The sequence below is a fragment of the Eurosta solidaginis genome, chromosome 1 (assembly GCF_040869045.1).
Source record: "Eurosta solidaginis isolate ZX-2024a chromosome 1, ASM4086904v1, whole genome shotgun sequence".
Taxonomy (NCBI): Eukaryota; Metazoa; Arthropoda; class Insecta; order Diptera; family Tephritidae; genus Eurosta; species Eurosta solidaginis.
The window spans coordinates 310277506-310292951 of record NC_090319.1 but is presented as its reverse complement, the minus strand read 5'-3'; the positions used below and the strand labels follow the sequence as shown (position 1 = coordinate 310292951).

The 15446-nt window shown below is 36.9% G+C and overlaps 1 protein-coding gene across 1 annotated transcript; it reads right to left on the bottom strand.

Moving 5' to 3' along the window:
* Window positions 1-32: 32 nt before the first annotated feature.
* On the bottom strand, window positions 33-9982 carry dgrn (degringolade). The gene is made up of 5 exons (XM_067761515.1): window positions 9753-9982; window positions 9417-9681; window positions 8709-8825; window positions 8612-8644; window positions 33-1081 (listed from the first exon to the last, which is right to left on the bottom strand). The coding sequence occupies exons 1-5, from the start codon at window positions 9789-9791 to the stop codon at window positions 351-353; spliced, it is 1185 nt and encodes a 394-aa protein (XP_067617616.1). The 5' UTR covers window positions 9792-9982; the 3' UTR covers window positions 33-350.
* Window positions 9983-15446: the final 5464 nt, after the last annotated feature.

Below are 15446 nucleotides of genomic sequence, written 5' to 3'. Positions count from 1 at the left end.
GTATGTACGCTAATTAAAGAAAAGTCTATACATTTAATTTTTTAAGGAAGCATAAATATGTATGAATGTATATGAAAATGAATAATAAAAAAATAAAACCGTTTAAAAAGATGCAGAGGTGCATTTGCATACTTATATAAAATGTGTTATTTTTTTATATTAAAATCGTGTTGTAATAATTATATTTAGAGCTAGAGATACAAGACAAACTTATGGTGAAGATATTATAACAAGTCGTGCTTATTTTTTTTTTTTAACAACAGATATACTCCACGTCCTTTCTACTTCTCTACCGAAAATGCACGGGAGAACATTATTATTAGCGCGAGGAAGAGCTGTTGTACATCCATTCAAATATATATACGAAACAATTGATTAGCTGTGACTTTGGTATTACACATAGGACATTTGCGTGTCAGTCGTATGGCTTGGCGTATACAATTAGAACAATAAACGTGTCCACATTTAGTTGACGTAGGTTGATTATTAACACAACTTTCCATGCATACAGCACACATAAATGGCACTCTTCCACTACTATTAGTTGTTGTTCCACTATTATTCATATTTTCGAAATGCGCTCCAGGCGCATTATTTGTCTGACTTGGTTTTTGTAAATTATATTGCCCCACGGAGGGCGTGGTGGACCCAACTGCCACATTGGTGGTTGATGTTGCTGTCGAAACAGAGCTACAAGATGATCGTGCGTCAGTGGATGATGATTGTGTTGGCTCTGAGGACGAATGTGATGAGAAAGATGCTAGTGTACGACGTGAGGGTACTAATCGCTGACGTGCTGCTGCTGTTGTTGCGTTTGTATGATTATTTGTACCAAAACCCAGAGTATTTAACATTCTTCTATAGGTATTTCTCGCACGTGGAACGTTGTTTCGTTGAAATGGTGGCGTACAAAGATCAACAACATCATCATCAGTGGGTGCTACTATTACTACATCATCACTACTACTGCTATTGAATGAATACGGACGCCTTATTTGTGTAGGTATATACATAGAATCGCAAAGATCAATTACTTCTTCGGGTGTTGGTGAGCGATGTTGGTTATTCATTGTTTGATGAGCTGTAAGTTGGTTAAAAAAAATGCAATGCTTATTAGTCTAAAAAATCGTTTAACTCTGCACTATACGAAAGGCTAGTGCTGATGCTGCTTGGCTGCAGAAAGATCTTTTGTCAGTTCGATTACATGGGTCAACACAAAATTTGACTTTGGCTTCAAAGCATTAAATTTCAATTCTTTAGGTCGTAATTTCACGAAAAAAAAATATATGGCATGAAAAACTTTGCAATTGTTTTTGTTTTTAGCGGCCTATTGATAAATGATTCAAGTTTCGATTCGAGCTGAAGGCCAGAACAATAATTTTTTTTCTAATGATAATTCTTGTTATTTTTTTAATTTCTCTATAATTCAATTGAAAATTTAATTATAGAAAAATTAAATAAAAAGATGATAAAAAAATTTTAAGGACTACCTTTATATAAATGGACCAAAATATAGAAAGAAATTTTTTCCTTTAATACAGACATAGTCTTGTTGAATTTTGACTAAAAAACTTTAAGAAAAGCTCTTGTAAAAGAATTTTGGGATTTAAAATTATAAAGGTGGAGCGCAATCTTCCAATTTAAGGCAAACCATGTACTTGGGATTAACTAATTGATTATTTTAAATTTAAACACGCACTCTACCTTTATAATTTTAAATCCCAAAATTCTTTCACAAGAGCTATTGTTTAAGTTTTTTAGTCAAAATTCAACAAGACTATGTCTGTATTAAAGGAAAAATTGCCTTCTATTTTTTGATCCATTTATATAAAGGTAGTCCTTAAAATTTGTTTATCATCTTTTTATTTTTAATTTTTTAGTACTGCCTACAAAAAGGCAATTGCAATTTTGATTAGTAATTTAAGTAATTCCTAAGTGAAAATTCTTATCTTTATTTATTTGTTGAATATAGCAAGAATTAAGAGAATTGGTGTAATTTTCGCTGACAACACTGGCGAAAACAACAGAATTCCACCTCGCATCATAACAAGAGAATTCCACCTCGTTTGTCAGCTACTTAATTTGCACAGCTGAAGATCGTGGTGAAATTCGCATACACCTGAATGTCTAAAAGAATCGTGGTGAAAGTCGCGTACGCCTAAAAGTATGCAAGGACGGGCGTGCATTGAGTTGGGCCTTCAACGAGGTGGAATTCTACAACGCCTGCAACACTCAGGAGACTAGCCATGAAGGTATGGCATAATCTTCTAAATAGTTCGACTTGTGCGTTACGTAGCTCAATTTTTTTGATCAAACATTGCACTGTCACCGAGTTTTAAACTATATTTCAGGTTCCTAGTCTCTAGATAACCTGGAAGTTTGTTAAAAATCGATTGCAAGATTCCCAAATTAAAACTAGTTTTCTCAATATCTCGATCCATGCGCCACCTAGCGGAATGTTTTTGATAAAATATTGCATTGTCACCGGGTTCTGACTTACGGCCCAAGTTTCATGTCTCTAGCTCATCGGGAAGTTACTCGAAAATCTATCGCAAGATTCCCCCCGTTTTTTTTTTTTTTTTTTTTCTATAAATTGTATTGTCACCAAGCCTCTAAGTGCCAAGTTTCAAGTCTCTAGGTAACCGCGAAGTTAGTTAAAAATGAATTGAAAGATTCCCAAATTAAAATTTGTTTTCTTACTATCTCCATCCGCGTGCCACCTAGCGAATTTTTTTTTATCAAATGTTGTATTGTCACCGGGTTCTGACCCACGGCCCAAATTGTAAGTCTCTAGCTCGCCGGCAAGTTATTCAAAATCGATCGCAAGATTCCCCTCGTTTTTCAGGGATTTGTAGTTATCTCAATTATCACGCCACCTAGCGGAATTTTGTTTTCTGTAAATTGTATTGTCACCAAGCCTCAAACTGTGTGCCAAGTTTCAAGTCTCTAGGTCACCGGGAAGTTAGTTAAAAATGGATTGAAAGATTCCCAAATTAAAATTAATTTTCTTAATATCTCGATCCATGCGCCACCTAGCGAAATTTTTTTGATCAAATATTGCCGGGTTCTGACTCACGGCCCAAGTTTCTACCTCACCGGGAAGTTACTTAAAAATCGATCGCAAGATTCCCTGCGTTTTTTCATGGATTTTCGTTTATATCGATTCGTCTGCCACATGGCGGCATTTTGTTTTCCAGGAATTGTAGTGCCATCGACTCGCAAACTATGTGCTACGTTTCAAGTCTCTGGACACCGAGAAGTTACTTAAAAGTCGATCGCAAAATTTCCATTTTAAAATTAATTTCCTGTATATCTCGATCCGTGCGCCACCAGCGGATTTTTTTTTTTTTTTTCATTTGCATTGTAATGTCCCCCAGATCTGAACTATGTTCTAGGTATCAAGTGTCTAGCTCAACCGGAAGTTACCGGAAAAGATTTTTCCGTGTGTCAAAAATTCGTATCGAAATAAGGGACAAACATGAAAGGGACTTAATATAGGGGTAGTAAAAATAACAATAATTATCATTAGAAAAAAATGATTGTTCTGGCCTTGAGCTCGAATCGAACCTTGAAAAATTTGCTTTCCTATTTAGGAAACCGCTTGAACGAAATTTTTCAAAATCTGTGGTTTTAATTTTTACTTGAAAATGAAACAATTCAAATAAATATTTTTATTAAGTTTAAATATCGAAATAACTTACAAAAAAGTGGAAAATGATTTAAAAGTGTACACTTTTACTTTTTCTTTTATGTTCATAGGTACTATCCCTCAATAAACCCCAAATATACATAGCCTCCCATCATGTTTTCATTCTATCGGCCTTGATAACGTTGTTCGAAGAAGAGCCTGAAAGCTCTAATCCAATCATTAAAATCTTCAGTAGTGATGAAATGGTGTTTTGGTTGTTCTGGTGTCGGTAAAAACTTCTTATCGGCATTGCTTTTATAAGAACTAAGAGATGATCCACTCTGCAATAATTTTTTTGGTGGCTCTGGTATTGTCATGTCAGATAGTGTGCGACTGGAGCAGAAGAGGATTCAAGATCAGGATATTCGATAGGTTTTGCATTTTTACCTCTACGCTTTTACTCGGATTCATAATGCAAAAGTAGCAGTCTTTAACGTGGTCTTTTGGTTCTCGCCAGATTCTTGGTGTTGCAAATTTCATAGATCTTTTCTCACCTCGATACCAACCGAAAATATAGAAAGAGAAATCAATATGTTTACTTTATTTAATTTACTATTTAAATAAAATTTGCTTACCTTCCAAACATCTTTTACTACAAGCAACATGTGGATCCCATGTCTTGTATTGATTCCAAACAGGGCAGCCAAAATATGGTTCGTAGGCTTCACAGAGGATGAGAGATGTATTTAATTCATATTTTATATCTCAAACTTTAATAATTTGCGCACATATATGTATAACAAAAAGCATCAGCTTCATATTTACACTTTCGCGACATTTTAGGTTATTCTAGATTTGTACAAAACACCCGATTGTTGTTTAGTTATCACTCTAGCGCCATGAGTATTGTTACTATAACTATTACGAAAGCAAACTTTATACCGAACAAGTAAGGAAGGCTAAGTTCGGGTGTAACCGAACATTACATACTCCGCTGAGAGCTTTGGAGACAAAATAAGGGAAAATCACCATGTAGAAAAATGAACCTAGGGTAACCCTGGAATGTGTTTATATGACATGGGTATCAAATGGAAGGTATTAAAGAGTATTTTAAAAGGGAGTGGGCCTTAGTTCTATAGGTGATCGCCTTTTCGAGATATCGCCATAAAGGTGGACCAGGGGTGATTCTAGAATTTGTTTGTACGATATGGGTATCAAATGAAAGGAGTTAATGAGTATTTTAAAAGGGAGTGAGCCTTAGTTCTATAGGTGGACGCCTTTTCGAGATATCACCATAAAGGTGGACCAGGGGTGACTCAATAATTTGTTTGTACGATATGGGAATCAAATGAAAGGTGTTAATGATTATTTAAAAGGGCGTGGGGCTTAGTTCTATAGGTGGACGCCTTTTCGATATATCGCCATAAAGGTGAACCAGGGGTGACTCTAGAATGTGTTTGTAAGATATGGGTATCAAATTAAAGGTATAAATGAGGGTTTTAAAAGGGAGTGGCCCTTAGTTGTATATGTGAAGGCGTTTTCGAGATATCGACCAAAATGTGGACCAGGGTGACCCAGAACATCATCTGTAGGGTACCGCTAATTTATTTATATATATGTAATACCACGAACATTATTCTTGCCAAGATTCCAAGGGCTTTTGATTTCGCCCTGCAGAACTTTTTCATTTTCTTCTACTTAATATGGTAGGTGTCACACCCATTTTACAAAGTTTTTTTTTTTAAGTTATAGTTTGCGTCAATAAACCAATCCAATTACCATGTTTCATCCCTTTTTTTCATATTTGGTGTAGAATTATGGCATTTTTTTTATTTTTCGTTATTTTCGGATTTCGGCCATTTTTTATACCAAGATAAAGTGAGGTCAGATAAGTACGTGAACTAAGTTTAGTAGAGATGTATCGATTTTTGCTCAAGTTATCGTGTTAACGGCCGTGCGGAAGGACAGACGGCCGACTGTGTATAAAGACTGGGCGTGGTTTCAACCGATTGCGCCCATTTTCACAGTTATCGTTATAGAATCTATGCCCCTACCAAATTTCACAAGGATTGGTAAATTTTTGTTCGACTTATAGCATTAAAAGTATTTTAGACAAATTGAAGGGCGGAGCCACGCCCATTTTGAAATTTTCTTTTATTTTTATATTTTGTTGCACCATATCATTACTGGAGTTGAATGTTGACATAATTTACTTATATACTATAAAGATATTCAATTTTTTTAAAATTTGACTTTAAAAAAAATTTTTTTTTAAGTGGGCGTCCGATTTTGCTAATTTTTATTTAGCACATATATAGTAATAGTAGAACCGTTCCTGCCAAATTTCATCATGTTATCTTCAACGACTCCCAAATTACAGCTTGCAAAACTTTTAAATTACCTTCTTTTAAAAGTGGGCGGTGCCACGCCCATTGTCCAAAATTTTACTAATTTTCTATTCTGCGTCATAAGAGCAACTCACCTACCAAGTTTCATCGCTCTATCCGTCTTTGGTAATGAATTATCGCACTTTTTCGGTTTTTCGAAAATTTCGATATCGAAAAAGTGGGCGTGGTTGTAGTCCGATTTTGTTCATTTTAAATAGCGATCTGAGATGAGCGCCCAGGAACCGTCATATCAAATTTCATCAAGATACCTCAAAATTTACTCAAGTTATCGTGTTTACGGACAGACGGACGGACGGACGTACGGATATGGCTAAATGAATTTCTTTTTTCGCCCAGATCATTTTGATATATAGAAGTCTATATCTATCTCGATTAGTTTATGCCGTTACGGATTACCGTTATGCGAACAAAATTAATATACTCTGTGAGCTCTGCTCAGCTGAGTATAAAAAAGGTATTTTCTTTACGTTTTTGCTTATAATAAAACAGAAAATCATGAAATAAACTTTAGGACAAAGAACAAAATTTTTTTTTTAGTCGTGTTAGTATACTTCTAAACCCGAATGTTTGCAGAAAGCTCCCTGGGAGCTTCCCACGGCAGCCAGTCCTATGTACCGGAACAACTCGGGTTTTTTTTTCCGACCAAGGGCTGTCATTTCATTGTAACCCCATTTAATTTGTTGCGTCCATCCCACAAATTGTCATCCTCGGAGCAGCTCTTTGCAGCTGGACTGCTCCATACCCTCCTGTTCCGGGAAGGATAGTGAACCTCATCCCGGCCCAACGACTGTCCGCGCTATAAATTACGATGCCCTATAAGTCCCCCAGCGGGTTAGGGGGTCAGAATATACCCGCGGTAGGTATGCCTGTCGTAAGAGGTGACTAAAATACCACATTCAAGGGGCTGTGTAGGGCAACCCTTTCAGGTTGCCAGCCCAATATATAGCTTTTCCAAACCCAATTGTCCACCTCACATAACCGTGGCGAATCCTGTTTCACTAACAGGCGAGCTCTGGCGACCCCAAGCTCCTCATGGAACTCGGGGGTGGGGAGGGAAGGATGGCCTGAAGGTTTAATGTGGCCATATAAATCGTTCCCGAGATGGTCGGGTTAGCACCTTAATGGTGCTGTTACCGGAGCGTACCGAATCTGTATCCGGCATAGGACCTCACATCGATAACACTCCCCAAAGCCTTCGGGGAGTAACCTTATCGCTAGAACAACAACAACAACATGTCCCCATAAGAATCGCAGGTAATTGTGACAGCTCCCCAGACATTTCTTTCTTCAGCGCAGGGCTCATAAACTACGTCGAATGGGAGCCGATGCTCACTTTAGCATCTGACCACCTGCCCATACTTCTTTCAATACGGCGACCTGCTAATTTTATGACCTCTTAAAACCGGACTTTTATTAATTTCAAAAAATCCAACCGGGAAGGCTACACAACCTTCACAAATCAATATTTTGCTGCTCTCTCCATTCCGACTGATATGCGCCCATATTAGGTGTCTCAACTTGGATATTATGCGGCTGGTAAATGAACACAATCGTGCCAGATGGGAGGAGAATCTCAAGAACTGCAACCTCTCTTCGGGTGTTGGTAAATTGTGGTCAACCGTCAAATCCTTGTCCAATCAAACAAAACACAATGATAAAGTAGCCACAGTATTCAGCGATAAAACCTTATCTGGTTCGAAGTAATGCGCGAGCGCCTATTCCCGACAATTTATAATACATTCTTCAGTAGCCAAGGCCAGACGTGCGGCAAACAGACGGGAGCATAAACGCAAACACGACGTATCACTCATTACCATCACCCCCACCACCCCAAGTCGCTTGCCGGCAGCACTTAGGGAAAAGATAAAGGAACGTTGCTCATCATGTACAAAGCAATTGGCCGGCCGCTCATATGCTACGCGTCACCAGTTTGGTCGCCTGGTCTTATAAATACATGCTGGAAAAGACTGCAGGCTTGTCAAAATTCTGCAATGAGAACTGCCACGGTATGTCCCCTTATGGCCCCCGAACACCGCCTACATAGTGAGGCCAAAGAGATCAACATTAAAGAGCACAACGAACCGGTGAACCCTGTTATTAATATACAACATCCTAATAAGCACACTACCAAGGGAGATACCCTTGTTGAAGCTGCCAGTTTCCTTGGACTCCCGTTAGAAGACTTTGATGACAATTTGTGAGTGGTTGTGCTCATCGAATGGGGCGACCCTGGGCACGCGAAAACATGGGAGAGGTTAGCTTAACTCACCTAGGCCTTAGGCAAAAGATTTTTCGATGCTGCGTTTTTTACAGATTTTTGTATAATTTTAAATTGTTGCAGCAAATAACAAGAGTTGTGCCACTTTAAAAAAATTAAATTTTGGTATCGTTGGTTGGGACCTTTGTGAATTAAACTTAAAGGATGTGAGTAATAAAACCAGCAGTTGCACGTCCTTCGGGCACACACAATTTTTAAGGATGCTAAGGCAGTATCAAGAAGACGTTTAAACAGGAAATGTCCCGATTAGATCTTTTAGTTGTATAAAACAAAATTTAAAATTTTTTATTTACAAACCTGAATTTCGACCCGCACTCATTGTACTCATTGCTGAATTAATAATGAGAACATATTAAAATCGTGATTTACTTTTTGTCTTAACATTTAAGCTTACGTGATCTTACTGCAGAGCCTGTGCTAGGAGGTGATCCTGAACCCAAACGGTGTCCAGTCTGCTGACCATCAGATACTGAACGTAAGTTATGCTCAAGCATTTCACAAAAACGATCAACTATAATAAATGAAATTAAATATTAAATACAAAAACATTTTACAGCGTTAGTGCAATTGAGGGTAATAGTCTAGTTGAGGGGTCGACTGCTAATACGCTACAAAAAACACCGAGAGTGGTGTCAAACGACGCGTCTTGCCATCAGTATTAATAATCCCAAGGCGGAAAATAAAAATTTTAACGCGTTCAAAAGATATTAACGAAAAACCGAAAAAAGACCCGCGGGTACCTCCGAAACCGGGGGTCGGATCCATAGTATTTTTGCGCAGAACACCTTTCTGCGTTGGCGGCCTTCGGCCGCGTTTATAAAAAATAACCCTGGGCTACGCCATGCCAAGTCCGGGTGTGTGGTATAACCGTGGCTACCGCCACGGTGATGCACAATTTTTTTTGTGGGTAGCAACACAACAACAACCACATGGAAATCGCCAACTTCAAATTCTCCGGACAGAGATACAATTTTTCTTTTCCGCCTTCGGATTATTGTTCTCGAGATTAATACGCGTCTTTTAACACCTCACTCAATATTTTTGGTAGCGTATTAGCAGTCGACCCCTCAACTAGACTATTTATTACCCAATTGAGCCTTACTTCGATTAATTTCACGGTCAATTTCTCGACTCGACGGCGTGGACAAAGGAATTCTACTTGGCAAACCTAAGCGTGGTGTTTTGGGCGATTTTGGCGAACTAGAATTAGATCTATTTTGTCCACTTTCACTGCTGTTATTAAGAGATCTGCGCCCCAGTAATGGTGTTGTTGTTGTAGTTGCCGAGCGCCGCGGCTGCTCTAATATGCTGTAAACTGAAGCAATCAATGAACTTGTATCAGCTATCAAGGCATCCAAATCATTATCCTAAAATAAGCAAAATATCAAACCGTTATGTTCCGCACTATTTAAAGAAATGAAGCGCGCTAATTACTCACCTCATGCAAGCTCTCCACCGCCATTTTAAAATCAGACATTTGTTTAATCTATTTTATTCGATTTTTTTGTTTAATAATTTAGAATTTCGGTTGTCGTTTCACACAATTAAAAATAGTTTATAATCTCACGAATAACCGAAAATTAAAGAACGCAAGAAAAAAATTTTGCATTTAAGCCAGCTGAAGTATTTGACAATCACACAAAATTTTGTTTGAAGATTGAAGTTTGTAAAGTCGATAGCTTTTTTACTACAATCGATTTTATTTGATTGACAACAAATCACAAAAGGTACGAGTTTTGTGACCAAAAATGTTCTTATTGATGTCTGTTAGGTTCCAATGAAGCGTGATCCAGACACGGATAGAAATTAACAAGCAAATGCAACAACAAATTGATCCATACCATATGGCCATATGGGTCACATTGTTGTTGCATTTGCATGTTAAATCTCTATCCGTATCTGGATTACGTTTCATTGGAACACGAGGGGGGGAATATTTAGAATAAGGTGCCCCGATTTTCCAACTTTTCTTTTTTTCGAGGGGTGGCGGGGGTCCTAAAAATCACAAAATTATCATCCGCAACTCTAGGAAACTCTTAGTTTATGAAATATAAGCCGTTTAATTTCCAAATTTAGCAAAATTTCAACTTAAGTCCTGCACTTAAAATTCGGGTCGCACATGTCGATAGCGATATCAAAAGACGCGTATTTGCGTCAAGATTCAGAATCCGAAAGCAGAAACTACATTTTTTATCTCGTTTAAAAGTTATTCCCGGAAAACCCGTCGGAACTATTGTCGCTTTTTTCGTTGTTGCAATTAAACAAATGAAGGTGGTGAATAGTGTTGCCAGCTCCGCAATAATATCTTTTTAACTTGGTAGAAGATATAAGGTGGTCACACGTCGACATAAATGAAAACACTATCAATGTATTTTGTTTTGTAATTCTCTGAATAATTTGAAATTAATGTATTTAATTGGAACAAGTGCAGAATACATACATTTGTCAAAAAAATAAAAAATTGGACTTTATAGAGATTTTTATGCTAATTCTGTGTAGAACACCCTTCTGCATAGGCGGCCTTCGGCCGCGCTTATAAAAAATAACCCTGGGCTACGCCATGCCAAGTCCGGGTGTGTGGTATAATGATGTCCTTCTGCGTAGTAGCCCAAATAATATTAGACTACAATTATTAAGTGTTTTACAAAAACCAAATACATTAATAGTGTATGTTTGTTTGCATTTATGTCGACGTTCCACCACCTCATAATGTTCTACCAAGATAAAAAGATATTGTTGCGGAGCTGGCAACACTATTCACCACCGTCATTTGTTTAATTGCAACAACGAAAAAAGCGAGAATAGTACCGACGGGTTTTCCGCGAATAAGGGAAAATCACCATGTAGGAAAATGAACCTAGGGTAACCCTGGAATGTGTTTGTATGACATTGGTATCAAATGGAAGGTATTAAAGAGTATTTTAAAAGGGAGTGGGCCATAGTTCTATAAGCGGACGCCATTTCGGGATATCGCCATAAAGGTGGAACAGGGGTAACTCTAGAATGTGCTTTTACGATATGGGAATCAATTGCAAGACGTTAATGAGTATTTTAAAAGAAAGTGGGCCTTAGTTCTATAGGTCTACGCCTTTTTGAGATATCGCCATAAAGGTGGACCAGCGGTGACTCTAGAAATTGTTTGTACGATATGGGTATCGAATGAAAGGTGCTAATGAGTATTTTTAAAGGGAGTGGGCCTTAGTTCTAAAGTGGACGCCTTTTCGAGATATCGCCACAAAGGTGGACCAGGGGTGACTCTATAACGTTTTGAACTATATGGGTACGAAATTAAAGATATTAATGAGGGCTTTAAAAGGAAGTGGCCCTTAGTTGTATATCTGAAGGCGTTTTCGAGATATCGACCAAAATGTGGACCAGGGTGACCTAGAACATCATATGTCGGGTACCGCTAATTTATTTATATATGTAATACCACGAACAGTATTCCTTCCAAAATTCCAAGGGTTTTTGATTTCGCCCTGTAGAACTTTTTCATTTTATTCTACTTAATATGGGAGGTGTCACACCCATTTTATAAAGTTTTTTCTAAAGTTATATTTTGCGTCAATAAACCTCGAATTACAATGTTTCATCCCTTTTTTCAACTTTGGTATAGAATTATGGCATTTTTTGTCATTTTTCGTAATTTTCGATATCGAAAAAGTGGGCGTGGTCATAGTCGAATTTCGGCCATTTTTTATGTCAAGATAAAGTGTGTTCAGATAAGTACGTGAACTAAGTTTAGTAAAGATATATCGATTTTTGCTCAAGTTATCGTGTTAAGGGCCGAGCGGAAGGACAGACGTGTAAAAAAACTGGACGTGGCTTCAATCGATTTCGATTCATTTTCACAGGAAACAATTATCGTCTTAAAATCTATGCTCTTACCAAATTTCACAAGGATTGGTTAATTTTTGTTCGACTTATGGCATTAAACGCATTCTAGACAAATTAAATGAAAAAGGGCGGAGACACGCCCATTTTGAAATTTTCTTTTATTTTTGTTTTTTGTTGCATCATATAATTACTGGAGTTGAATCTTGACATAATTTACTTATATACTGAAAAGATAATCAATTTTTTGTTAAAATTTGACTTTAAAAAATTTTTTTTTAAAATTGGGCGTCCGATTTTGCTAATTTTTATTTAGCACATATATATTAATAGTAGAACCGTTCCTGCCAAATTTCATCATGTTATCTTCAACGACTGCCAAATTATGGCTTGCAAAACTTTCAAACTAACTTCTTTCAAAAGTGGTCGGTGCCACGCCCATTGTCCAAAACTTTACTAATTTTCTATTCTACGTCATAAGGTCAACCCACCTACCAAGGTTCATCGCATTATCCGTCTTTGGAAATGAATTATCGCACTTTTTGAATTTTTCGAAATTTTCGATATCGAAAAAGTGGGCGTGGTTATAGTCCCATTTCGTTCATTTTAAATAGCAATCTGAGATGAGTGCCCAGAAACCTACGTACCAAATTTCATCAAGATACCTCAAAATTTACTCAAGTTATCGTGTTTACGGACGGACGGACGGACGAACGGACATGGCTAAATAAATTTCTTTTTTCGCCCAGATCATTTTGATATATAAAAGTCTATATCTATCTCGATTAGGTTATGCCGTTACGGATTGTCGTTTTAACAACAAAGTTAATATACTCTGTGAGCTCTGCTCATCTGAGTATAACAATAAACATAAACACAAAAGTGCCATTGTACTAAAAAGCATTATTACAAAAAAAGGGCAGGGTTATTAATAAAATTTTCCAACTTTTACTAGAAATAGCTTATTACCTGCATCTACCCACTTTCACAAAATCTTTTATATAAAAGAAGGCGATTTAACTGATGCTTTTTTACTGAAAATATTTCCTGTTAACCACCAAATTTTTCGTCGAGTTATGGCTCCAGAAGCATTGGGAAATGCATTGTAAGAGGGGGGCAGTGCCACGCCAATTTTTCAAGATTTGAATTTTTTCCCATTTCTTCTTATAATGTAACAAAATACGATTGGTACAAGACTATTTTTCGCACTTATTATTTTTGCCTACGACCCTTTATAAAGTCATTTGTATAAAAGTGGGCGTGGTCCTTAATCAATGTTATCCATTTTTCCTAGAAATATTTCCTGCTATAAGGAAAATATGTGTACCCAATTTTTTTACGATATGTAAATTTTTCTTCGAGTTATGTCTCCCGAAACATTGAAAATTGCTTAGACAAAAAAAGAACCACACCCATTTTCAAAAATTTTAGTGTTTTCCAATTTAATATTATAATTCAATTCAGAAAGTAAAATTCTATTGATATAAATCTGTTTTTCGCTAAGATATAGCTTATTATTGTCATCTACGACTCTTTTAAAAATCTTTTATATAAAAGTGGGCGCGGTCTTTAACCGATTATAAGCTGTCCATTTTTTCTAGAAATATTTCCTGCTATGGGGAAAATTTGTGTACTCAATTTTATTAGGATCCGTTAATTTTTCTTCGAGTTATGGCTCCCGAAACATGGAAAACTGCTTAGTCACAAAAGTGGCGGTGCCACGCCCATTTTTTAAATGTTGAAGTATTTCTAATTTTTTGCTATGAATCCACTTGGGAAATGAAATACCATTGATATAAGGCTCTTTTTTTGCAAAGATATAGCTTATTTTATTCGTCCAACACCCTTTTAAAAATCTTTTTTTCCTTAACCGATTTCATTAATTTTTCTTTAAAGCATTCCTTATAGTAAAGCCAACCTCTCCGCCAAATTTTGTTACGATAGGTTTAACCATTTTTGATTTATGATTAATAATATTTGTAAAATTGATTTTATCACATGTGGCCGGTGCCACGCGCATTTTAAAAAATTTTCTCAAATTTTTATCAATATCACACAATATCCACACGTCAAATTTCAACATTCTAGGCGTATTATTTACTAAATAATTATGTTGTTTTGTGTTTTCCAAAGCGTTATATATATAAAACGTGGGCGTTGTTATCATCCGCTTTCGCTTATTTTCAACACCAATTTATTATGGGTCCAGATAAGTTTGCATACCAAATTTGGTGAAGATATCTTAATATTTACTCAAGTTATCGTGTTAACAGCCGGACATGTATATGGAAGTCTATATCTATCTCGATTCCTTTATACCTGCAAAACCAAATGTTATTCAATCAAATTTATAAAACCCTGTGTACAAGTACAGCTGGGTATAAAAAATCACATAACCAAAGCAGTTTCTGTTGAAACTGTCACTTGGGCTATAAAAAGATTAGTGGAAATTGCTTTTTATAATTTTGGTAAAACACTAAGAACATGAAACGTCGTTTAACCATTTGTTTTCTTGCAGGGTTTCTTTTAGTAAGAAACTGTAAAACGCGTGTGTGAATGAATAGGTTGTATGAATTGCATTTGCAGGCCGAATGCGATGAAACGAGTCATTTCGGAAATACGTCGCATTTGCCGTTTTTCGCTCAAAATTGCGCATTTGGTGCGGTGTCAATGTGACATAAAGAAATAGGATTCATTTCGGTCATATTTAAGCCAGAGTCATTGGTGCCGTATGTCGTATCGCTGTATCCGTATCCCTAACGTAATCAGCTGTTTATCGTTACGACGGTAAACCAAAACCCAATTGGTTGGCTACGATACGGTTACGACCTTAGCGGCACCAATAATCGATTGCATTGATTTTCATAAGTTTGGTCGAATCAGCTGTTAAAAGGTTACCGATACGGTTACCGATAAAGCACCAAAGTCTCCAGCTTTAAGCCGGAGTCATGGTGCCGTATGTCGTATCGCTGTATCCGTATCCCTAACGTAATCAGCTGTTTATCGTTACGACGGTAAACCAAAACCCAATTGGTTGGCTACGTTACGGTTACGACCTTAGCGGCACCAATAATCGATTGCATTGATTCTCATAAGATTGGTCGAATCAGATGTTATAAGGTTACCGATACGGTTACCGATAAAGCACCAATGTCTGCAGCTTTACCTTTACAATTAAATGCCGTTTTCTTATCTAAGCTTTAATTTTCATCCGCCTGTTAAAAATATTTTGGAAATTCTTTAATTTAGCACACAAGGGCTAAACTTTCCGGAAAAGTTTGGGCCAGGACCACGAATC

Coding starts and splice junctions, on each gene's coding strand:
- dgrn (XM_067761515.1), bottom strand. CDS start 9,791: ATGTCTGATTTTAAAATGGCGGTGGAGAGCTTGCATGAG. Junction 9,682..9,752: donor CGGTGGAGAGCTTGCATGAG/GTGAGTAATTAG, acceptor TGCTTATTTTAG/GATAATGATTTGGATGCCTT. Junction 1,082..8,611: donor GAGTGCGGGTCGAAATTCAG/GTTTGTAAATAA, acceptor ACCAACTTACAG/CTCATCAAACAATGAATAAC.